The 25,363-nt window shown below is 48.6% G+C and overlaps 2 protein-coding genes across 2 annotated transcripts; one reads left to right on the top strand and one right to left on the bottom strand.

The window, feature by feature from the left end:
- Positions 1-6,184: 6,184 nt before the first annotated feature.
- Positions 6,185-10,324, top strand: PAX4 (paired box 4). Its single transcript, XM_069461662.1, has 10 exons — positions 6,185-6,290; positions 6,618-6,748; positions 7,035-7,250; positions 7,558-7,633; positions 8,214-8,339; positions 8,560-8,642; positions 9,009-9,078; positions 9,350-9,405; positions 9,677-9,818; positions 10,149-10,324. Exons 1-10 carry the CDS (start codon positions 6,278-6,280, stop codon positions 10,322-10,324), a joined length of 1,089 nt encoding a protein of 362 aa, XP_069317763.1. The 5' UTR covers positions 6,185-6,277.
- A 6,661-nt stretch (positions 10,325-16,985) lies between these two features.
- On the bottom strand, positions 16,986-24,506 carry FSCN3 (fascin actin-bundling protein 3). The gene is made up of 7 exons (XM_069462242.1): positions 24,246-24,506; positions 22,529-23,225; positions 22,068-22,186; positions 20,200-20,359; positions 19,540-19,710; positions 19,018-19,223; positions 16,986-17,496 (listed from the first exon to the last, which is right to left on the bottom strand). Exons 1-6 carry the CDS (start codon positions 24,387-24,389, stop codon positions 19,018-19,020), a joined length of 1,497 nt encoding a protein of 498 aa, XP_069318343.1. The 5' UTR covers positions 24,390-24,506; the 3' UTR covers positions 16,986-17,496.
- Positions 24,507-25,363: the final 857 nt, after the last annotated feature.

The following is a 25,363-nucleotide window of genomic DNA, read 5'->3' as shown; positions in this document are numbered from 1 at the left end:
ACCCCCCATATAAGTTTCCTTATAAATAAAATAAGTCCATACTGATATAAATAAATTATTGAATCAACAAATGAATGAATGAATACATAAATGAGAGAGAAGAGACAAATCTCCCCAGCAGAAGACATCCACATGATTTATGTAGATATTCCACTCTCAAGTAAATGGAGCAGAACTCCTTACTCCTTAAGTGTGAGTTGTGCATAATGACTTCCTTAGCAAAAGCACTGTTTGGAAATGGGGTGGGGGAGAGCAACTTTAGTGGACAGACCTAACAAACACTATGTCAGCCAGGTGATCAAGGTCAATATCAACAGTGATAAATCATGTTCACACTATATATACCCTTGATATGACATGGTAAAAATGATACTTTACCTCTTTGGTCTTCTTCCCCTGAATCCATAAGCCCAGTCTAATCATGAGAAAAGCATTAGACAGATCCCAATCAAGGGATATTACCTGACTCCTCAAAAGGGTCCAAGTCATAGAAAACAAGAAAAGTCCAAGACACTGTCACAGCCAAGAGGAGCCCAAGACCATGATTCATTGAAAGTGGTCTCCTGGAAAGGATTCTGGAACAGAAAAATGACATTAGGAAAAAACTGAGAAAATGTGAATAAAGTATGGGCTTTAGTTAATAATAACGTATTAATAGGAGTTTATTAATTATAACAAATGCACCATAGTAACGTAAAATGTTAGTAGTAGGGAAAACAGTGTGGGGTGCTGTGGGAACTATCTGTACTGTCTTTGAAATTTCTCTGTAAATCTAACATTATCCTAAAAAATAAAGCTCATTAAAATAAAGTTTACTTAAAAACAAACAAACAAACAAACGGCTGGCTATCTGCCTCCCCAGATCATCCGGTGCAAAGTAGGGCCGGTGGGGCGAGGAAAGCTTCCAGGAGAGCAGAGCCGGCAGTTCCCAGGGAACAGAACGGGTTTCCAACTTCCAGTTCCCAAACCTTCCCCACACGGTCAAGCTGGGTGCTCACGCGGACCCACGGAGGCACTCTCTGAGGGTGGCTGGCAGAGTGTCTTTGGACCGCCCTGGTCGGCTGTGGTCGGGGCATACAGTGCCTGCCTGTCCCGGTGACTGGCCTGGGCCCTTCACAGGCTGCGCTTCACATCCCGTGGGCTTCCTCCCCCAGCGTCTTTAGGCCCTTGGCTCCAGCCCCCGAACTCCGCAGCTCTGCGGGAGTTCACTTAGGGGTGTGCAACTCACCACCCCACTCGACTCACGGTAGTCTTGAGAGAAACAAGAGGCACGGTTGAGTGCAGAGGTTAGGAGCTTACGGTGAGAAAAGAAGGGCTTTTTTGTGCCCTAGTGCAAAGCCACGGCTAGGAGGGTGTGCTCTTCACTCCCTCTGGGAAGTTCAGAGCCAGGGAGCCGGTTGCCCGCTTTCCGGAACTGAGCTGAAAGCCGCGGGGATTTGCAGGGAGAGAGTTTTGGTGTTAGAGCAGAGTTTGGGCGGGGAGAGTAGGGTAACTGCATAAAGTTTGGGGTGGGGGTGTGTGCAACTTTAGGGTGAAGGTCCCAAGCTCAGGAATATCCGTGGAATATCCATGTTTTTGTAGCAAGAGCACCACTTTGACTTTAAAGTGGGAGGCGTCAGCTGCCTGAGAGTGGGTTTTTGGACAGGTGGCGCGTGCGCTCTGGATAGCTGAGGTTTGGCATGAGATGGGGCTCTCTGGAGAGAGGAAAGGGGGCCAGGACCCCACCGTCTACTAAAAGGCGCTATAGGAAGGGGTGGAGGAAGCCTGGAACTGGTGTCACCTCCCCAGCGGGTGCCAAGAGCCTGCGGCGAGGTGTCAGACCAAAGCCGGCGAGTCCCTGCGCTGGCCGCGCCCTCTCCTCTCCAGCTTTACGCACGGGCTTTGGGTCGCCTTCTGGCCCCGTCAGGAGGGCAAGGGAACTCCAGCCGCCTCTCCTGAGGATAGGACTTTTTCCACAGCCACAGGGCTTTGTACTAGGGGTTCCCAAAGACAGAAGAAGCCAGCGCTCAGGACTCTGCATCAGGGCAAGGGACAGGCTGGAATGGCCACGGCTGGCCCTGGAGAGGGGCGCACAGCCTGGTTGGCGGGTGGCAAGACCTATGAGTTAATGTATAATTGTGAGCAGATGGCGGGGGATGGCGGCAGCCTGGGGCCTGGGCCCAGCTAATGAGGGACAATTAGCCCTAGACCCGGTGGGGGTGGTTGAGAGAGTCAGACAGTGAAGGCAGATATTTGCTCCTCAAACAGTCTGGCGCGCTGGGCAGAGGGCTGAGTGGCTGAGCCTTTGGGCTCGCTAGGCCCCCCTGCCAGGGCCCTTTCCCCGTTTTCCCTCCCCTCATCACTTGTGGGTCGAAAGCCTCTGTTTGTTCAGACCTGAGAGCACGTAGTCATAAAGGCGGAGGGAGAGGGTAGTTTATGGGGGAAATCACTGCCACCACCATCTGCCAGGGCTTGTCCCTTCTCCCCCTGACACCCCTATCTCCGCCCCCATGCAGCTGTCTATGGGAATAGCTGGTCAGGGCATGAGCCATGAGCCCCCAGATGCAGGGGCAGATCCAGGGGGGAGGCATGAGGCAGGAAAGGGGGACTAAGAGCAGGGCCACCACAGGCCTTGCTGGGGACCTGCTCTCACCCCAGCATGGCTAAGCAGAGTGACCAGCAGTCCCCAGCTGCCCTGGGATGGAATGGGCTCTACTGCCTGGGGACATGTGCTGTCCTGCCTGCGGGTGCTGAAACCACTTGCTGCGGTCTCCCCTGTGCCCCGGGGCGCTGGCCCAGCCTGAGGAGGCTGGAGGAAGCTGGAAGAGGAAGGAAGTATGTGTCTGGGTAAAGTAGGAAACCCATTTTTGTGAGACATTTGGCTTTTGAGAACAAGAGTTCCTAACCCTAGGATCAAGCTAAATGTACAACACCCACTCCCACCCCCCCCAAACCCAAAGCATTTACCAGTGGAATCCAGTCTTCTTTCCTCTTACTTCTGGGTCTAGTCTTACTGTCCTACAGCCTGCTTACTTTCTGCCTGACTTCTGCAACAGTGTCACAGAATCTGAGATATAGAATGGACCCAAAGGCTTTCCATGTTGGCTTCTTCACACACCCCCCCACCAGGGATCTACCCAAGACCGTGCTGGCAACAAAGTTCCGTGCACTGGAGGTCGTGTTTCACTTCCAGCATCCCACTCTGCAGGAACCACCTACCCAGCAACTGGGGCCCCTCATCCCACAATGGCCCAGATAACCTGTGGTGTCTTTTGTGGGAACAGCAGTGCCATTAATAACTTAGAGTCTAAAAGCACCAAATCCCTAGTGGAACGGAGCCCAATAACATTTAGATATAGCAGAAGGAAAAACAGACTGCACGCCTCCTCATAAACACCCCACACGCATGTCTAACTACCCTCAGAGGCTCATTCCTACCACCACTACCATTTCAGTGTTCTGAAGTTCAGGATCTCCTTGCTTCCAGGCAAGAACTCAGCCTTGATGTCACCTTGATCACAGAGTCCATTGGAGAATTGGTGAGGATATTCCCTGGGGAGAACCAATGCTATGTGACATACATTCTTCTCCATTTACCCTCATTCTCTCAGAGTTTTAGGTACTAACTCAGTCAGTATTTAGATATCAGTCTATATACCCATCTATCTTTTAGAGTAATACACACATGACCCAGAAGTCGTCACCAAAGCTCAGGCATGTGTGTTCTGGTTAGGAAGCTGTGTTGGTGGTGGTGCTGGAAGGCTCCTTGTGCTCCTGTGCATTCAAAGCATTTGGGACACAGTCTGAAGTTCCCCATCTTCCACATCTCTGTTCCCTTCAGGAGTACTGGTCCCTGTGTGCGTGCTCTCTGGGTCCAGGGGGCCTGCATGAGAATGGTTCTGTCCCTGCTTCAGGGTGATAGGTGGATACAAAGTGGGCTCTGAGGACTCCCCATGGAAGGACACAATGGGTCATTGGCTGTGGTTTGCCCTGCCTCAGGGCTGGTGTCAGTCAGCCCATGCACACCTCCCTCCTCCTCTCTCCTCTGCTCATGGCCTGTGACATCACTGGCTGCTCCCAGAAGGCTGCCCTCTGTTCCAGAGCACAGGCTCTCTGTAGCTCTGGACCCCCTGGCAGGACTGAAGCAGGAGCAGAGTGGAGGCTGTCACCAGGACCAGAACACCACCACCCCTGGAGACTGCAGGGGTCTCAGGAGCCCAGCATAAGAGACTGAGACCTCCCACTGACGCTCCCACCTCATTTCCTATACACAGGTAGCTCACCTGCAGGCTCATTGTCTGCTCTGTCTCCCATGCTGTCTCCATGTCTTTGTGTGGCCAAGCCCAACTCCCCTCTGTCTTTGCAACTCTCCACCCTCCTTCCCCTTCCACCCCCATCCTGCTTTCCCATTTTGCCAGCTCTGGTTACTTTTTCAGACAAGTTGATGTGAATGTTGGGGATGTGTGGGATGGCTGTTGAAAATGGGGTTTCTGTTCGTGAGTTGGAGCATGATGATTTTAGGTTTGGAGATTATTCAGGATTTGATATTGAACCTGCATCCCCACTGCTCCTTTGAGTTCTGGTCACTTCGGAGGACTAATCCTATCAGGGATTCCGGGTTTGGCTGATACTCTCAGCTCCTTCTCCTTGTCCTGGCACAGCCCTTTACATTCCCAGCTCGACTCTCCTCTCCCCATTGTTTTGGTGACAATTACACAAACATAGAGCAGGGGTGGGGGCAGAGAATGACAGCCAAGGATTAGAAGCCAGAAATTTTGGCTTCTGGTGAGGAACTGGCTCCCAAACCTTGAATTTTACTCTCTGGGTGGCCCCCAACTTGTGGGAGCCCCAATCTGTGCCTCGGTTTTCTCTTTGGAAAAACCTCTGCCTTCCTTCCTACTTTCTGGAGAGATGAGAATTTAAAGGGGATTGTGTCTCTATCTGCCTAGAAAGGAGTGAGTAAAAGCCAATTTAGCTACTGAGCTGAAAAAGTAGGCTCTGGATTCCATATTTTTTGGAATTCAGCGTTGTTCCACCTGTGCTAGTCTCTTCTCCTGGGTGGATTTGTCATCTCTTGGAGAGCAAAGACCTTGTTCCTTTTCTTTTTACTCCCTTCATCCTGAACAACCAGCAGTGAGCAGATGCTTAATACTTTATTCAGTAAATAGTTGCAGGTGAATTAACTGAGCCAAGATGATGTGGTTATTATAAGAAAGTTCTATGCAAAAGCTGTTCCCTGGGTTGACCGTCAGCCCTGCTGGGGTTCCAGGCACGAAGGGAGGTAGAGTCCCATGAACTTCTGATGACAGCAGGAAAGACATGGGGGCCTGTGACCTGTGTCCCTTGCTACCCAGAGACTCTCTTGTGCTCATGATGGCTTCTGCGCCAGTCACAGATATCCCTCTTCTTCTTCCCATTCCCTCCCTTCAATACACTTTCAATAAATATTAGTTGAATGAATGAGTGTGGATCTGAGAAAGGTGGTCTTTGCAACAGAAGCTTAACTGTGAGATCTAGAACCCCTCAGAGTTAACAGGAACCAACAACCCCAGCAAGTTAGAGATGCCAAGAGGTGTGTCTTCTAGGAAAAGCCAGCACTTTAGGCTTGTTCATCTCTACCTCCAATGTGTGGGATCAGAGTCCCAATGCCTGGGGGGCAGAGCTGAGCCCCACATTTCCCCAGGGCTTCCTGGAGAGTATAAGAAACAGGCGCAAGCCCTTCCTCTGAAGTGCTCTGTACCATCCAGCTGGTGGTTTGGAGAACCTAACCCAGGACTGCCTGATAGTGAAGGTAGAGCCCTGAACTTGGGGACTCCAGAGTCTCTGGCTCCAGTGTGTCAGCCAGGACTGAGATGGCCCATGAGTGGTCAGAGACAACAGCTGCCCATTTGGAAAAGGGAAAGCGTGAGCATTCAGAAGCATCATCCCTTTCTACCTCCCCGACCTTTTGTCACGGATGTGTGGGAAATGAGAACCCTCCCAACGCTCCCAGCCCCTTGCCAGGATATTCAGAAAGATCCAGTCCTCCACCAACTTTGATGTTTTAGTTCATCACTTCAGAGTTTAAGTAAGAGGAATCCTAATTTGCTAATTTTAGCCAAACTCCTGGCAAATCTTAGAAACTTGACTATCACAAAACACTACATCTTAAGACCATTCCAAGCAAGAGATTTCATCCAAATAACCCCCTATTGTTGCAGACCCACCCCCAAACCAGAAAAGAAGCTCCTAGAAGGAACTCCCCTTTCCAGTCTTCCCAGTTAGTTTCCTGTCCCTCTGTGGAGGGCCAGCCTGGAGCATGCAACAGGACGGTAAGGAGCCTGGAGATGGGAAGGTCTCAAGGCTTGGCTTCCATCAACACAGTTGCATCTGCCATTGGCCAAAGTTCTGGGGGAAGCTTTTTCCAGACATTCCCTCTGCTCCACCCCACGTCTCCTAGATCAGGAGAGTCACCCAAGAGCCAGCTGCCAAAGAAAGTGGCAGGTTTTGAGAGCCTAGAAGTGGAAGGCGGGCATCCTCCTGGGGGAGGACTTTCTCCGTGGTGGGAAGCCAGCCTGGAGGGGCCTGAGTGACCCTCTCCACAGGTGGGCGGGGGAGTGGGGAGAGGTGGGGTGTGGATGTCTCTTTCTCATGCCCAGGGATCAGCAGCGTGAATCAGCTGGGTGGGCTCTTTGTGAATGGTCGGCCCCTGCCTTTGGACACCAGGCAGCAGATCGTGCAGCTGGCAGTCAGCGGAATGCGGCCCTGCGACATCTCACGGAGCCTTAAGGTAGAGTTCCAGGGCCTTAAGAAGCAGGGAGAAAAGGCCTCTCTGGAGGCAAGAGTCTGGGCTGTTGCAGACTCTGAGGGCCTTTGGGGCTTGGGCTACTGCCTAGAAGACCCTCTTGGAGGCTGGGAAGGGGAGCTTCAGGCTCTCACAGGTGAGGTTAAAGTCTCCCCTCCACAGCCTGTTCTAGGAAGTCTCACTTTGCCTTGTGGCCTCCTTCTGTCCCAGGGATATTCCCTTTCCTTCTGCCCATTGTGCCTCACCTGTCCCTGCTTCTCACCTGACTCAGGTATCTAATGGCTGTGTGAGCAAGATCTTAGGGCGTTACTACCGCACGGGTGCCTTGGAACCCAAAGGTATTGGGGGAAGCAAGCCTCGGCTGGCCACACCCCCTGTGGTGGCTCGAATTGCCCAGCTGAAGGGTGAGTGCCCAGCCCTCTTTGCCTGGGAGATCCAACGCCAGCTTTGTGCTGAAGGGCTTTGCACTCAGGACAAGACTCCCAGTGTAAGTATGCTCCCCTGCCTGCTCTGGGGCTGGCCAACAGGCTGTCTGGGGAGAATGGGAGCCCTTCTTACTTGGCAATGTGGGCTTGCCAGGCTGGGGAAAGGGCTCCTGGGCCCTTCTGGCCCATAAGTTTCTCTTCTCAAAAGTGATGGTGGAGAGAAGGTGCAAGCGTGGGGAGAGAGAAGAGGCTGCCCCTGGGAATGACGTGCGGGTGGAGATGGAGGGGAGAAAAGATAAAGGGGGGAATATCCTGAGGATGCAACCCTGGGCTGTGCACCACGCCCCCACTAACACCCTGACATCCCAGGTCTCCTCCATCAACCGAGTCCTGCGCACACTACAAGAGGACCAGGGACTGCCCTGGGCACAGCTCAGGTCACCAGGTGGGTCTTGGAGTTGCCCCCAAGGACTATCAGAGCCAAATCTTCAGCATTTTTACAGTTCTCAAAGCCCTTCTCATTCTTTCTTGGATCACCTGCATAACAACCCAGTAAGGAGGGCCAGACAGGGAGTCTCATTCCCACCTGGCAGAAGAAATCTGAGGCTCAGAGAAGTAAAGTGACTTGCTCAAAGTCACTTTGATGGCAGGGCCTGGAACTGAGCCCAGGTCCCCTAGCCCCTTGGTTCTGCTGAGAAAGAGGCAGGACTGATGTCTCAAATCCTCCCTGGGCCTCTTGCACAGCTTCTTAGAGTTCCTTCATGTTCTTTCGGATCACACAAACCTGGAGCAACCCTGCTGCTGTTTCCCCCCAAACACTAAGTGTGACCCCAGCAAGGTATTGAGTGCACTTCCCACCAAGTGTCCTTCTGGTGATCTCCAAGTTAACTGTGAATGCCCCACCAACTCAGCTCTGCACTTGCACCCATGCTGTCCCCTGGGCACAGGCACAGGAACTCAGTGACTCCATCTGACCAGAGGAATCACCGCCACAAACTGCCATAAGCCCGTGTCCTTCTTTGCAGCTGTTTTGGCTCCAGCTCTTCCCACTCCCCAAAGTGGCTTTGAGGCTCCCCGGGGACCCCACCCTGGGACCGGCCACCGGAATCGGACTATCTTCTCCCCAGGCCAAGCAGAGGCACTGGAGAAAGGTGCTGGGCTGGGGCAGATGGCAGATCAGAGGGTGCTCAGTGTGACACAGAGGCAGCAGCCTGAGGCCTGGGGGCAAAGGTGGAGAGGTGTAGGCTGTGGGTGGCCCTGCATGGGGAGGAAGGCAGTTTAAGGTTGTGGCAGGTAGGGAGTGAGGCCAGGGAAGACCCCTGCCTTCCTCCTCTCCCTGTGCCCTTACTGCGTGAGCCCTAATCTCTGCAGAGTTCCAGCGTGGGCAGTATCCTGATTCAGTGGCCCGTGGAAAGCTGGCTGCTGCCACCTCTCTGCCTGAGGACACTGTGAGGGTGAGTGAGCTCTGCCACAAGGTGTGCACAAACCACAAGGAGAAGGAGTCTCTGCCAGGAGTCTGTGCCACCAGGGATTTGGGTTCTGATGAGGTGGAGTGGGGACAAGGAGGTGGAAACAAATTTGGTGCAAAAACTGGAGATGAGAACCTCCTTGTTCCCCTTCTGCTGATTGCTCGCCTCTCTTCCCCACCCCAAGCCTCTGAGTTGAGGAAGGGGCCAGAGAGCAAGGGTTAGAGCAGGAGGAAGGACGTGAGGCCTGAGGAAGGGTCACGTTCTGAGCAGAGGCCAGGAACACATGGTGAGAGCAGCAGGTGCCAGGTGGCAGAAAGCACAGCCTGCTACATCGTCCTTGTCCTCCCTCAGGTCTGGTTTTCCAACAGAAGAGCCAAATGGCGCCGGCAAGAGAAGCTCAAGTGGGAAATGCAGCTGCCAGGTGATTTCTCTGCACATTCATCCTTCCAACATTTACCCAGCACCTCCCATGTGCCAGGCCCTGTGCCAGACACTGAGCACACACAGTACCTGTGTTTAAGGGCTGCACTGTTCTCTGCCATGGGGAGGAGGACAGTTTAGGGTTGTAACAGCCATCTCCTCCCAACTCTGCCAGAAGTTGCTGCCCTCCCTGGAACCTGCCTGCCTCTCACTGCACTCCCCAGCCCCACCCCCAAATCCTCCCTCTGAGCGGAGCTACCCTCCCCTTATAGGTGCTTCCCAGGGTCTGACTGTACCGAAGGTCTCCGCAGGGATCGTCTCTGCACAGGTACTCTGGAGGAGAGGGAATTTGTGTGCTGGGAGGACCCAAGGGCTCACTGCCTCTCCCATTTCTGGGGAAGGCCTGAGCTAAGATCCATGACTCCCCAGGGCCCCATAGTGCACACTTCTAGAAAGTTCCATCCCCATAGTCTACTATGTGAATGGTGCCCTCTGGAGTTGTGCAGGATACAGCTTGGGTGGCAGGCGGCCCTGGGGTCCCAGACCTTCTGAAGAGAAGTCGTCACTAGCAGCTAAGGATCTCCTCTCACTTTTTCCAGCAGTCCCCTGGCAGTGTGCTCACAGCAACCCTGCCTGCCCTGGAGCCACTGGGTCCCCCCTGCTGTCAGCTGTGCTGGGCAACGGCACCAGACAGGTTTCTGAGTGACGCTCAACCCCAAGCCCGACTCCAGCCCTGCTGGGGTAAGAATTCCGGCCTGGCCTCAATCCTGAAGGGTACAGGGAGGGCCCATGGACTCTTTGACCCCCAGAGGCATGGATCTCCAGTTGAGATCATTAAATGAACCTTTGTACAGCTTTCCTCATTCCTTGCATGGCCCACAAAGTTGGGGAAACTAGCACCCCCTGAGTCTGTAGCACCACTGATAGCCGCCACAGGTAAAGGGGGTAGAACCGAGATTTGAGTGTGTACATCTAGGGTAGGAAACTGAGGTCTCAGCCCCTTCCCTAAAGTCACTTTGAGGGGTAGAGCAGGAATGATAAGCCCAAGCTCCCTTCTCCTTCTCCCTGCAGGCTACTTGTCCCCACAGCCGAGTTCCCGGGACTCAGTACTACTTTGCCGTCCGCGTCCTTCCTCGCCACTCTTGGTGCCCCTCAGGCCCTGCCACGGCCTGGCTCCCTGCTACTGTAAGGCCTGGGAGGAGGCAAGAGGCCCCGAGAGGGAAGGAGATGGGCTAGGGGGCATCTAATACTGTCCTGCTCATGCAGACTGTGGCTCCTTCCTGTGGTCTCCCCCTCATGCGTGGGCCTTGCCTGGCCCTGCCTCGCTGCCCCCTACCCCATGCACCACCTGATTGGAGGGGCTGGAGGAGCGACACCCACCTGCTTCTCACATTGACCTTAAGAGGTCTTCACTCAGCAGTAATAAAAACATTTTTTGTTAGCAGTGTTCTTGTTGTCCATCATGTTGTCCCCATGAGTGTCCCTATGCCCACCCCTGTATTTAACAATTATAAACAGTTTTCCCTGTCATCTGTCTATATCTATCATCTAATCTATGTGTGTATGTATCTAATCGATGTATTTATCTATGTATCAATGCATCTATCATGCATGTATCTATATACAGATATATGTGTCTATCTGTCTTGGTGTTTGGGTGCTCATATGCCCACACATACGCGTGTGTGCACAGACACACACTAATATTATATCACGGCACTTCATCCCTAAGTCTTCCAGCACGCATTGCCAAAAAATAAGGAATTTTTCTCACATAACCACAATATCTCATCCACCTCTAAGAAAATTTACTGTAATTCCTTAATCTAAGAAAATAGACATCAGTTCCCTAATTGCTTATGTATTTTTTGCCACAGCAGGAAATAGAGTGAAAATCCACTTTTCATATTCTGCTTTTCATATTCTGCTTTTCTACATGCTCCAGGGTCACGTTTCCTTGGTTCTTCTTGGCAGCAAGTTGCAAATCGTTTCAATTCTTTCCTTCTGCAGAGGAAGCTCTAGGGCCCTCCTGGGAGGTCTTGGGATGCAGGGAAAGGGGGAAAGGAGGTGAAGAAGGGGATATTCGGAAAGGAGGATGGGCTCATCCCTCTAGATTCTTTTCCTTTTGAAGGGCAGGGGATGGATGATGATGGTGCAGGGGTGGGGGAGAGGGAGTTGGGGCACGTTTGTTTACTCCCATCTAGAACAGGCACTGACCCTGATGTCCTTCAAGAAGTCTCTTTATTACCAAATACTCTTGCGCTGTGCTGGTCAATAAGCAGTCGCCAACCACCTGTGGCTATTCAAAATGTAATTAAAGGCCGGGCGCAGTGGCTCACGCCTGTAATCCTAGCACTCTGGGAGGCCAAGGCGGGTGGATCGTTTGAGCTCAGGAGTTCGAGACCAGCCTGAGCAAGAGCGAGACCCCGTCTCTACTAAAAATAGAAAGAAATTATATGGACAACTAAAAATATATACAGAAAAAATTAGCCGGGCATGGTGGCGCATGCCTATAGTCCCAGCTACTCGGGAGGCTGAGGCAGGAGGATCGCTTGAGCCCAGGAGTCTGAGGTTGCTGTGAGCGAGGCTGATTTCAGCCACGGCACTCACTCTAGCCTGGGCAACAGAGTGAGACGCTGTCTCAAAAAAAAAAAAAAAAAAAAAAAGTAATGAACAATTCAGCTCCTTACTGGCCACATTAGCCACATTTCAAATGCCCAACAGTTACACGTGGCTCCTGGCTACTGTGTGGGATGGTGAGGATTTTTGAGCGTTTCCATCAGTGCAGAAAGTCCTATGGGACCACACAGCTCTGGAGTGAAATTTCCAGGGTAACAGGGCACACTCTGCTCCTGCCCTGCCTTCTCTATTTCAAGCTGGATGCTCTGCTGGGAAGAACTGTCCAGGGAAATAGTTGAGGTTTTATGGGGTGACAAAAATAAGACAGCACAGCCTGAGAATAAGCCAGGCACTTCAGCGACAGGGCTGATGTCGGCAACAGAAGGAGCTACTCAGTTGAGGCCCCATGGCTGGCCACTTGTGTGTATGTGTGTGTGTGTGTGTGTGTGCACACGTGCTTGTATATCCCCCACACGCACGTGCCCAGGCATCTGAGCGTGTGCAGTAGTCCCCCTTATTCATGGTTTGGCTTTCTGGGTTTCAGTTACCTGTGGTCAACAGCAGTCTAAAAATATCAAATGGAAAATTCCAGAAATTAACAACTCATAAGTTTTAAATCACACACCATTTTGAGTAGCATGATGAAATCTCACGTCTTTATCCTGTCTACTATGCTACCCACCTGCTAGTCACTCGAGTAGCAGTCCCGGTTATCAGATCAACTGTCATGGTATCTCAGTGCTTGTGTTCGAGTAACCCCTATTTGACTTAATAATGGCCCCAAAGCACAAGAGTGGTGATACGGGCATATTGTTATAATTGTTCTATTTTATTATTAATTATTGTTGTTAATATCTTACTGTGCCTAATTTATAAATTAAACTTTATCATAGGTATATATGTTTAGGAAAAAACCTAGTATATATAGCATTTTTGGTACTATCTGTGGTTTCAGCATCGGCTGGGGGTCTTGAAACGTACCCTCTGCAGATAAGGGGGGACTACAGTTTATGAATTTACAGAATGCTGAGGAAGAGATTCTGCATTAAATAACCTCCGAGGTCCTATCTCTATGAAGAGTGTATCCCAACTGTGCATCTTTGGTATGTTCTTACTAATCTCGAGGAAAAGAGATGCCTTAGTCTCTAGTATTTTCAACCTTTACTTATTGGATTAAAATTATTTAAAAAATTCTTTTCTATCTCTTGAGAAGCAATATACTTTAAAACTTTCGGCCGGGCGTGGTGGCTCACGCCTGTAATCCTAGCACTCTGGGAGGCCTAGGCGGGCGGATCGCTCAAGGTCAGGAGTTCGAGACCAGCCTGAGCAAGAGCGAGACCCTGTCTCTACTAAAAATAGAAAGAAATTGTATGGACAACTAAAATATATATAGAAAAAATTAGCCGGGCATGGTGGCGCGTGCCTGTAGTCCCAGCTACTCGGGAGGCTGAGACAGGAGGATTGCTTGAGCCCAGGAGTTTGAGGTTGCTGTGAGCTAGGCTGATGCCATGGCACTCACTCTAGCCCGGGCAACAAAGTGAGACTCTGTCTCAAAAAAAAAAAAAACTTTCCTCCATCCAAACCAAATCTCTCTCATGTTCCTGTTTCAGCCTTCTCTTCTTAATGGATTTAAAAATCAGGCATTTATTATGATATGCAGCAATTTTTCCAAAGTGGGGAACAGGCAACACTGTTGGTATCTGAGAACATTTTAGGAGGCAATGTGGATGCTACTTTAAATAACATTGAGTCAGAAGTGAGAAAATCATCCCCTTTTTAACTCCCTTTTAATTCTGGTTGCACCAAGGAGAAAGTTTCATTTTGGTCATAGTTTTTAGTGTCTCTTTCATGGTTGTTAATCTCCTTTAGTAACAAAGGGAAAGGGAGACTCAGGCTCTATGCCTTGGGCCAGGAATGAAAATCTTACTAGGATTTGATAACAGCACTCTGTTTTCATTATACAGGTATACCACGTTATATTCTTTTTTTTGTAAATTGAAGGTTTTTGGCAAGTCTATCGGCACCATTTTTCCAATAGCATGCACTCACTACCTGGCTCTGTATCACGTTTTGGTAATTCTTGCAACATTTCAAAACTTTTTCATTATTACTATGTCTGTTATGGTAATCTGTGATCAGTGATCTTTGATGTTACTGTTGTAATTGTTTTGGGGAGGCTACAACCCACGCCCATATAAAATGGTGAACTTAATGGATAAATGTCACATATATTCTGACTGCGCCACCAACTGTCTGTTCCCACTTCTCTCTCCCACTCCTTGGGCCTCCCTATTCCCTGAGATAAATGCAATTAGGTCAATTAATAACCCTAAAATGGTCTCTCAGTGTCCAAGTAAGAGTCACACTTCTCTCACTTTAAATCAAAAGCTAGAAATAATGAAGCTTGGTGAGGAAGACAGACTGAAAGCCAAGACGGGCTGAAAGCGAGGCCCCTTGTGCCAAACAGTTAGCCAAGTTGTGAATGCAAAGGAAGAGTTCTTGAAGGAAATAAACAGTGCTACTCCAGTGAACACATGAATGATAAGAAAGATAAACATTGCTTTTAGTGGTTTGGATAGAAGCTCAAACCAGTCACAACATTCCCTTAAGCCAAAGCTTAATCTGAGCAAGGCCCTAACTCTCCTCAACTCTACGAAGGCCGAGAGAGGTGAGGAAGCTGCAGAAGAAAAGTCTGAAGCTAGCAGAAGTTTAAGGAAAGAAGCCATCACCACAACATAAAAGTGCAAGGTGAAACACAAGTGCAGATGTAGAAGCTGCAGCAAGTTATCTAGAATATCTAGCTAAGATCATTGATAAAAGTGGCTACACTAAACAATGGATTTTCAGTGCAGACAAAATAGCCTTCTGTTGGAAGAAGATGCCATCTAGGACTTTTCATTGCCAGAGAGGAGAAGCCAATGCCTCACTTCAAAGCTTCAAAGGACAGGTGGACTCTCTTGTTAGGGCTAATGCAGCTGGTGACTTTAAATTGAAGCCAATGCTCATTTATCATTCTGAAAATCCTAGGGCCCTTAAGAATGATGCTAAATCTATTCTGCATGTGCTCTACAAAATGGAATAACAAAACCTGGATGACAGCACATCTGTTTACAGCATGGTTTATGGAATACTTTAAGCCTACTGTTGAAACCTACTGCTCAGAAAAAAAGATTTCTTTCAAAATATTACTGTTCATTGAAAATGTACCTGGTCACCCAAGAGATCTGATGGTGATATACAGGAGATTAATGTTATTTTCATGCCCGCTAACATAACATCCATTCTATAGCCTATGGATTGAGCAGTAATTTCAACTTTCAAGTCTCATTATTCAAGAAAGTCATTTTGTAAGGCTATAGCTGCCATAGAAAGTGATTCCTCTGGTGGATCTGAGCAAAGTAAATTGAAAACTTTCTGGAAAGGATTCACCATTTTAGATGCCATTAAGAAGATTTGTGATTCATGAGAGGAGGTCAAAATGTCAACCTTAACAGGAGTGTGGAGGAAGTTAATTTCAACCCTCATGGATGATTTTGAGGGTTCAAGACTTCAGTGGAGGAAGTAACTGCAAATGTGGTGGAAATAGGAAGAAAACTAGAATTAGAAGTGGATCCTGAAGATGTTACGGAATTGCTGCAATCTCATGATAAAACTTGAACAGATGAGGAGTTGCTTCTTATGAATGCGCAGAGAAAGTGGTTTCTTGAGATGAAATCTACTCTTGGTGAAGATGCTGTGAACATTGTTGAAATGACAACAAAGGATTTAGAATATTCCATAAACTCAGTTGATAAAGCAGCAGTACAGTTTGAGAGGATCTACTCCGATTTTGAAAGAAGTTCTACTGTGAGTCAAATGCTATCATTTTCTAAAAACAGCATCACATGCTACAGAGGAATCTTTAGTGTAAGGAAGAGTCAATCAGTGTGGTAAACTTCAGTGTTGTCTTATTTTAAGAAATTTCCACAGCCACCCCAACCTTCAGCAACCACCATCCTGATCAGGCAGCAGCCATCAACATCATGGCACGACCCTCCAACAGCAAAAGGATTACAACTCCCTGGAGGCTTAGATGATTGTTAACATTATTTAGCAATAAAGCATTCTTTTTTTTGAGACAGGGTCTTTCTCTGTTGCCTAGGCTAGAGTATAGTGCTGTTATCATAGCTCACCGCAACTTCAGCCTCCTGGGCTCAAGCAATCCTCCTGCCTCAGCCTCTTGAATATCTGGGACTATAGGCATGTGCCAATACACCCAACTAATTTTTAAAACTTTTTTGCAGAGACAGGGTCTCATTATGTCGCCTACCTGGTCTTGAACTCCTGGGCTCAAGCCATCCTCCCACTATGGCCTCCCAAAGTGCTAGGATTATAGGCATGAGCTACCACACCATACCCACTCTTCAAGTATTTTTAAATTAAGGTATGTGCATTGGTTTTTTAGACACAGTGCCATTGTATACTTAATAGACTACAGTATAGTGTAATCATAACTTTTATATGTACTGAGAAATCAAAAAATTTGTGTGACTCACTTTATTATGATATTTGCTTATTGCTGTGGCCTGGAACTGAACCCACAATATCTCTGAGGTATCCCTGTATTTATTTCTATAGTCACTTTCCATTTATGGCATGTGATTCTGGTTTTCCATTTTATGATAATGATAAAACTATGCCTTCCTAGAACTCTGGGAGGCCAAGGCAGGTGGATCCTCTGTGCTCAGGAGTTCAAGACCAGCCTGAACAAGAGCAAGACCCTGTCTCTACTAAAAAAAAATAGAAAGAAATTATATGGACAACTAAAAATACATATGGAAAAAATTAGCAGGGCATGGTGGTGCATGCCTGTAGCCCCAGCTACTTGGGAGGCTAAGGCAGGAGGATCGCTTGAGCCCAGGAGTTTGAGGGTGCTGTGAGCTAGGCTGATGCCACGGCACTCTAGCCTGGGCAACAGAGTGAGACTCTGTCTCAAAAACAAAAAACAAACAAACAAAAAAAAAAACAAAAAAAAACCTATGCCTTTCTAAATAAATATATTTAAGAGTCTATGTCAATAAAAACATTAATAAGGCAGGTGGTAGGTAGCTAAAGGCCAAAATCATGAGGACAGTGCAAAAATGACAGGCATTCTTTGATGGAAAGAATAATGGACATTAGAGTCAGAAGACATGGGTCTGAGGCCTAGCTCTGTTAATATTAGTCATGGAACCTTGGGCAAATCCCTCCAGCTCCCTGTAAAAGAGGAAATACCCACCTCACTGGGTCAAAGGTAACGACAATGTGGTGAAATGTGGTAGGGGAGGTGGGGGTGAGCTATACAGGCATAAGGTGTTATTGCCATTACCCTATGCCCACGGGATTAATAATCCTTCCTTCTTTCTAAACCAAAAAGACATTTAAACTCACAATTGGATTCTGACTCCTTCAGGACAAGGCTGGCTCCCTATGAAGTCCTTGGGAAAAGCCTAGTGGTTCTGGGTGAGGATGGGGAGGATCAGTGGAAGAAATGGGTACTATTTGGTGTCCCCTCTTCTGGACAGAACTTAAAGCTTTGGCCTGGGGCCTCAATGTCCACCCGCATCCAGACCCCTGCTCTATACTGAGTCAGATGCACACCAGGATCTTGGGGGTGGCCTGTTGTGATGTATTGTTCTTTGAAACAGGTGTTTTGCTAAACTGGGTAGGAAAAATGTAACAGATATTCTTCTCTTGGATCTTGACTCTGGGGTTCCTGCTCTGTTTGGTGCAGTAGTCTTTCCTGGAGGATTTGCATTTTGGTAGGTGGCCTCCCATTGACCTGGGGAGGAAACAGGAAATAGAATCCTTCAGTAATCAGTCATTTGCTGATCTATGGCTTTTAGAACACTGGGTAAGATCCTGTGGGAGGAGAGAAAATAAAGTGATTTGTCCTATCCTTGATGAACACCAGACATATGTCAAGTTAATTTATAGGAAAAGGCTTACTAGCTCTTTTGTTGTTGTTGTTGCTGTTTTGAGAGAGAGTCTCACTCTGTTGCTTAGCTTAGAGTGCTGTGGCATTTTCGTAGCTCACTGCAACCTCAAACTCCTGGACTCAAACCATCCTTCTGCCTCAGCCTCCCTAGTAGCTGGGACAATAGGCATGCACCAACACACCCTGCCAATTTTTTCTATTTTTAGTAGAGACGGGGTCTTTCTCTTGCTCAGGCTGGTCTTGAACTCCTGAGCTCAAGAGATTCTCCCATCTCGGCCTCCCAAAGTGCTAGGATTACAGGTGTGAGCCACCATGCTCGGCCACTTACTAGCTCTTGATTCCAGGTCTGTCTGATGTCAAAACTGAAGTGCCTTCCACAACAAGCAAGGAAAGCAAGGTTGTGAAGGGACAGGACTAAGAGCAAAGAGGTGCCCTGAAGAGTGTAAATAGGGAATGATGGAAGGGAAGAAGCATGTTAGGGAAGCAAACTTTATGTGAAGATGACTTTGGATGGGGACAGATCTGGTGGCCATGTGCTGCTAGGGAGCCCTGGAAGCCATACACATGCTGGTGAAGAGCCTGGAACCAAGTGGCAATGGTGCTAATCAGGAAGGAGCAGGCACTCAAGAGGCATTGTTAAGGAAGTACCCAAGAACCTCCAGCATCTGGTGAAGGGAGAGAAAGGGAGGATGGAGAGATGGTGCTGAGGTTTTGAGCCTGAGCATCTGGGAGGGTGGAATGCCTGGGTATGCCTGGGATGGCAGGAAGAAGAGAATCACCTTAGGAGGGGAGGATGAGGAGGCTGACTTCAGCTATGCAGATTTTGAGGGACTGGCAGGACGAAGTCAAGTCAACTGTCCATGAGGAAGTTGGAGAGAGATGACGTTAGGGCTCAGGAAGAGGGTCAGGGCTGGAGATAAATGTCTGAAATCCAGGGGTAGGGATAGAAAGCCCATAGGATAGAAATCACATTTTTTTTTCACTTATACACATAGTTAAAGTCACCTATATTCCCCGAAAATGGGGAAAAATTCTGCATCTTAGTGGAGAGACAGAGAGGCAAGAACACCTCACCCTGTCCCCTCCAGGCTTTCTTGCAAGCCTGAGTGCCAGTGCAGCATAATAGCAGGAGACTCAGATGCAATTTCTTCTCCTCTCTCTACCAAGTCTGGGTTTAGAAGCCCTCAAGGAATGGTACAGATTTGGAGTAAATGTCTGGAGTCAATCAAATTGTGGGACGGAAGTCATCCCATGCATGCATTTTGGTCTTCCCATCACATGTTCTCACCCACCTCCCTTCTCCTCTCACCCTCAGCTCCTGCCCCCCAGCCCCCAGCCCCCAGCCCTTTACCCTCTTTCCCTTACCTAAAATTCCCAGATACACTCTTTGGTAATGTCTTCGCTGTCTGCCAATAGGGTGCCACTGCGGTCCGCTCGCATGTAGAAGCCATTGGGTGCCAGCACGGTGAGCAAGTTGCTCCCCTGGAGCTCTACACAGAAGTTGAGGGCAAACTTTCCCCACGGGCGAAAGGTGCCAAAGGACGTTATTGACCAGAAGGATCCACCCTGGGCTGGGGAGGGAAGAGCTCAGGTTCATGGGCTGTTCTTCCGAAGGAATTGCTTGCTGCCTCGAGGGGGCTTCCTGGAGGCAGACCACCCTCCCCTGGTGCCCCATCCTGCCTGTTGGCAGGTCTGTTTATGGAAATGCAGGAGGGTCAGTAGGGTTCCACTGGTTTCTGTTCTGCTAACCCACTCTGGGGCTTTGAAGTCTGAAAACAAACAGAAGCCCTGTTTTTTCATTTTATGATGAGCAGGCTGAAGTCTGAGCTGGGGATAAGGCAGGGGCCAGATTGTGAACCCCAGGGGCAGGCAAGAGGAGCCACTCACCCTGGAAGTGGTAGATTCCCTGGCGACAGGGTAGTAAGTGAATGCAGTCGGGCTGGTCCATGTTGCACTGTATGAGGTCACGTTCTGACGAGGAGCCCACGTACCCATACCGACCCCGCAGTGCGAGGAAGCGGCGGTTAGCTAATCGAATCCCAAATTCCTCATTGGGGCCTGAAAGAAGTAGGAAGGAGTTATCTGGATGGGCTGCCTCTAGATGTTTTCTCAGATGGAAGCAGGAGGGGGAACACTAATTGCAGAAGGGTATTGTCAATATTTTAACATTTAACGAACACCTACTATGTGTCAGGTCTAATGTTAAGTGCTTGTGGAGTGTTTGTGAGAGCACTTAGCACAGTGTGGAGCCCAAGAAATTTTAATATTCTTCCTTCCTTGAGATGTGTTGATCTATTTAGTCCTCATGGCAACCGTGTGAAGCACCAGGATGAGTATCATCTCTGCTTTTATAGACAATGAAACTGAGGTTCAGAGATGGTTTGTTCAAGTGATAACAAAAATTCAGCAACTGAGAGAGTCTCCAGACCCAACTCTTCTGACCCAACTCCAGTGCTTTTTTTTTTTTTTTTTTTTAAATCATATTCCACTTCCCTCTGAAAGCATCCCTGACTTGGAACAACCTGGCAGCAGGGCTGCTCAGCTCACCTGGAAGGGTGGCACCGGCCATCAGCAGACCATTGGCTGCAACGCCCAGGAAGCGCCCACTGAGGGACTGCAGGATGATCCTGCCACAGTTCCACTGCACATGGAAGAAGGTGTCAGACTCCAGGGGGTGCCCGTCAGCCATCACTACCTTGTGGCGCCTCTGGAGAAAATATCAGGAACAGGGACAAGGAGTGAGGATTAACAATCTCAGCCTTCTTCCCATCCTTTGTATTCCCAGACCGTCTTCCCACAGCCCACCCCCCACCCCCCCGCCAGCCCTTTTCATTCTCCCAGAGTCTGCTTTGTGCCTTCATAAACATAAACATGTTTTTCGAAAAACATGTTGTGGCTCGCCCACTTCCCCCAGTCTGTGTCATGTCCCAGAGACAGCATAAAAAGGGGGTCAGGATATCTTATGGAGAGAAATGAACCTCAGCTCTGACTCCCAAATTATTTTGCAATGGATCATAGATGTAAAAAAGTGAGAGCTAAACTATAAAATGTCTAGAAGAAAGCATAAGAGTTCTTTGTAACTTTGGAGTAGGCTATGATTTCTTCGGGTAAGAAAAGCAGTAACTGTTTAAAAAGTTAACAAATTCAACTTCATTGAAATTAAAAATTTGCTTCTCAAAAGATACCATAAAGCAAGTAAAAAGGCAAGCCACAGATTGGGAGAAAACATTTACAATACATATATTTGGCAAAGGACTTGAATTGAGAACATGTAAAGAACTCTTACAACTCAAAACAAATGGCAAATAACAAATGGCAAAAGATCTGAACAGACACCTCACAGAGAAAACATACAAATGGGAAAGAAGCACATGAAAAGATACTAAAAATGACTAATTATAAGGTAAATGCAAATGAAAGCCATCAAAAGAGGCCATTACACCCCCACTAGAGTGGCTAAAATGAAAAAGACAGGCAATACCAAATGCTGGTGAGGATATGGAACACTTAGAAGAACCCTCATACATTACTGGTGAGAATGTAAAGTGGTATAGTCATTTTAGAAAACTGATTTTCTTATAAAGCTAAGCATGCATCTAAGATATGACTTAGTAATTCCATTCCTAGGTATTTACCCAAGATAAATGAAAATGTAGGCTCACAAAAAGATTTGTTCACAAATGCTCATAGCAATTTTATTCATAATAGCCCAAACTAGAAACAACCCAAGTGTACATCAACAAGTTAATGGGTAAACAAATTTTGTTTATGAGTAGTATTACAGAATACTACCCAGCAATAAAAAGGAATGAACTACTGATACATGCAATGTCACAGATGAATCTTAAAACCATTGTGCCAAGAAAAAGGAGGACATGTACCATACATACTGTATGTTTCTGTTTATATGAAATTCCAAAGTAGGCAAATCTAGTCTATAGTGCAGAACAGAGACCAGTGGTAGCAGGGTGGGGGTAAGGGTGGGAAGAAGGATGGAGGGAAACTGCAAACGGGCAAGATGGAATTTTTGTGGTGACAGAAATATTCTCTCTAACTTGTGGTATGGTTATGGCATTGTTGCACGAGTGTATATATTAATATTTGTCAAAACTTACAGAATTTTATACTTAAAATAGGTGTATTTATAAAACAAATATATGTACTATACATATTTGTACATAATACACATAATTTATAAATATGTATATTATATAATTTGCATATATTTAAATTATACCTCAATAAAGTTTTTTTTTTTTTAAAGATGCTCCATTGGGTGAAAATGCATGTGTATAGACAAGGGTCTCCCAGCTCACCTCACAATCTGGTCATCCGCCTTGAAGAAGGGGAAGCGTATCTAGAGAGGGAGAGCTCAAAGCTTAAGGTGTCTTTTGCTCAGAAAGCCAAGGTCTCACCTGGGCTAGGTAGTAGCCAGTGGCTGTACGAAGCTGCAAGGTGGGGCTCTCACTGTCACATTCAAACTGGAACAAGGACATCGGGGTCAAGCGCTCAGAGGTAGCACGTACCTCAGCATCTGCAGAGGAAGAACATGTCAGTAGGAGCCCGAGTCTGGCCTTGCCCGCAGTCTCAGCCCTTCCTCCATGCTTTATAACTGGGCTTCCTTCCCCCTACTTTTCCTCTCAACCTTCAGCACCTTATGTCAGACCATGGTAGTCTGCAGAAGACCCAGGTGACTTTCCCCTAAAGCCCGTATCCCTGCTTTTCTGTCCTTCTCCATGGCACAAAAGGTCCCCTTGGGACCCCAGAATCTTCATTATTAGCAGATTCAAAAATCCTTGCTGATCCCAAACACATTTTCCTCTTTTCGGCAGCCAGCCCTTCCTCCCTCCATGGCTGTGTTGGACCCAGCACTTGCCATAGGTGACTGAGATGAACCTCCGACTCTTTGTCCTGAGGGTGACCCAGGTGGGGCAGTGCTGTAGGACGAACCACTCCTCACCCCTCACGGGATTAGAACCGAGGCCCAGGAGCAGATGTGTGCCCTGTGCATACAACATTCCTCCTTCTCCATCGCACAGGGCCACAAGCCCTCCAGGCCGCACTTGCATGTGAAAAGCTGTCTGCGATGAGGGTTGGGAGACCAGCCGGTCTACGTGGGACAAGAAGTGGTGTGTCGAGGTCTCCAGGTGGTAGCATCCATCTCGGAAATGCAATAGGAATCCACATTCCTCCAGGCAGGGGACTGCTGCATCCACCCAGATGCGGCCCACGGTAGGGTCAGTCCGGGCATAGCAGCGGTGGATGGGGCTATAGAGGATCACATGGACATGCAGGGCTGGCCGGGGTGTCCACATGTGGTAAGCTGAGAGGACCCTGGAGTTGCAGAACACATCTTCACCATTGGACTCCAGATAACGACCAGAGATTAAGCACTGGAGTGTCCACTTGCTGTTACGGTGAAAACGGAGTAGGAAGCATCCATCGTGGCTATTCCTTGGCCGGCCGTAACACACAGTGCCATCCCCTTTACACAGCAGGTAGAAGCCCTGCAAGCTCTTTAGTCGTACCACGGCCTGTGTCTCATGCTCATTGCTCACCAGGAGCTCACAGGTCTGCAGGCATTGGGAGAAGAGGGAAATCAGTACTGTTGCGTGACTAGTTGAGGAGCACTGCAACCATCACCGCTATTGTCACCCCAGCACCTTCGTCAAGACCAACCACCTCCACCTCCACATCAGCCCTGGTGTCTCCTTGCTGTCAGCCCTTCCACCCACCCACCCAACAGTAATTAAAAGATCTCTGGGCCCTGCCACCACTGGAGACATAGGGCTTCTCAAGGTCCAAAGAGAAGTTCTAGATGCCCACTTCCTTCAGCTAACTGAAGGTAAACCTCCGTCTCCCTTCCTTGATCCCATCCTGTAATACCTAATCTTCCAAGAAATGCTGTGGTTTAAGAGTCTTACTTTTTTCTTTCCCACCGTTGCCCCTGGACAGCACACTCAGCCAACACCTCCATCCCCAAAGGCTGCTTCCCCAACATGGCAGGAGAAAAGCAAGAGCTCTCCTAGGCTCCAGGGAAAAAGACCGGAGCATGGACAGTTGAGATGCAATTGTCTGGTTCAGCTGATCAGCCTTGTTGTAAGTGAAAGGACTTTGCTTCTGCTGAACTCTGGCACCCATTCCAGAGGTGCCTATATTCCTCTCTCAAATGAAGACCAGTACTGCTAGGGCTTCCACAGTTCCCCATTTTCAACCAGAACAGAAACAGAGGCCTTGCAATAACTCCACTGGTCCAACTTCCCCTGGATGTCCAGAATTCTGCCTTCCAGCCTGGGCTTTCCACCTCTGCTCTTTGTGATGACACAACCATCCTGTGCTGAGACAGAAGGTAGGGAGCAGCCAGAGGGACAAGACAGCAAAGCCAGGGCTGAGGCTTCACCTTGTGGAATACGTTTAGAGGGGAGATGGAGCAATGGGGACCTGTGAGCAAAAGCCTGGAGTAGAAGGGTCTCGGACTGGCAATGACAGAGGCTAGGAAAGTGATTAGGTTGAGAGTGCACCCCTGCTGCCACACACACACACACAAAGAGCTTGGCCACTAAACTGATTCCAGTACAAGTTTGCCTTGTTACCTGTCTCCTGCCCAAACTCTTTGCAGTAGCAGTGACCGTATTCTTGTATGCCTCAAAGGTGAGGTAGGTTCCTGCCCAGCTGATGAGCCCAATCCTTAGGTCCTCAGCCTTGGGATGTCTGTGTATCCATTCCACCTCATCCATGGGGCCAGTGCCACAGGTGATGACTCTGTCCGGCCCAGCCTTCCCCCCAGGGGTGAGATTCTACAGGCCATAGGGCCTGGAATAAGGCCCGTAGTACTCACCACAAGACGTTCCCAGTGGGAACTTCCAGGTAGAGCCTGGCCGGGGGCCCAGAGCCTCTGTGACCCGGGAGCATTGTGACTGTGAGGGCTGCCTCTTATCCCACCACAGCGGGGAAAGGGCCCTGGCCCAGCAACGTCAATCCGTGGCCCTGAGGAATCGGGTCCAGAGGCTCCGGCATCTGCCCTCTTACACCACTTCGGGCACCAAGGTAGGCTGATCTGAGACTGGGAATCAGAACTTCAATTTGCAACCTTAGGCAAGTCCCTCCCTTTCTTTACCTCTGTTTCTCATTTTGATAACAAGATAGAAGTCAACTTCTTTCCTCCCTAGGAAATGGGTTCTGCCTGGCTCCCTTCTGGCTCAAGTATTTTTTTAAGTTCAATACCCAAGGAAAATCTATCAGCTTTTATGGCCCTTGGGAGGATGAGGCCAAAATGTCCAGAAGTTACTTTGCAGGAAATATGAGGAAACTCTAGATAGATAAGCAGTGAGGATCAAATTACCCATATTAATTGGGAAGGCTGGCTCAGAACCAGGTTAAGGAGTGGCTGAGGTGGAAAGAGCACGGAGCATCCCACCTCATCAACCCATAGCTGCACTTCTGGTGGGTAGGACAGCTGGCTGGGCAGACAGCCAGAGCTCCTGTAAGAATACCAGCCTTTCCCCTCCAAAGAGTCTCTGTTGTCTAGTAGTCTCTGGGACTCACTCCCTGCAAAGCTCAAGGGGAGAAAATCTAGCCCAGAACCTGAAGAAACTAACAACATAAAAAAACAGAGAAGGGCAAACATAAATAATGGGTTTTGTTTAAGCTTTTCTGGGATCCAAAGGCAAATGGGTAGAGTCAACCACACTTGGAAAATAGGCCACAGCCC

The sequence above is a fragment of the Eulemur rufifrons genome, chromosome 29 (genome assembly GCF_041146395.1).
Source record: "Eulemur rufifrons isolate Redbay chromosome 29, OSU_ERuf_1, whole genome shotgun sequence".
Lineage (NCBI taxonomy): Eukaryota > Metazoa > Chordata > Mammalia > Primates > Lemuridae > Eulemur > Eulemur rufifrons.
This window is presented reverse-complemented; position numbering and strand designations above follow the sequence as displayed.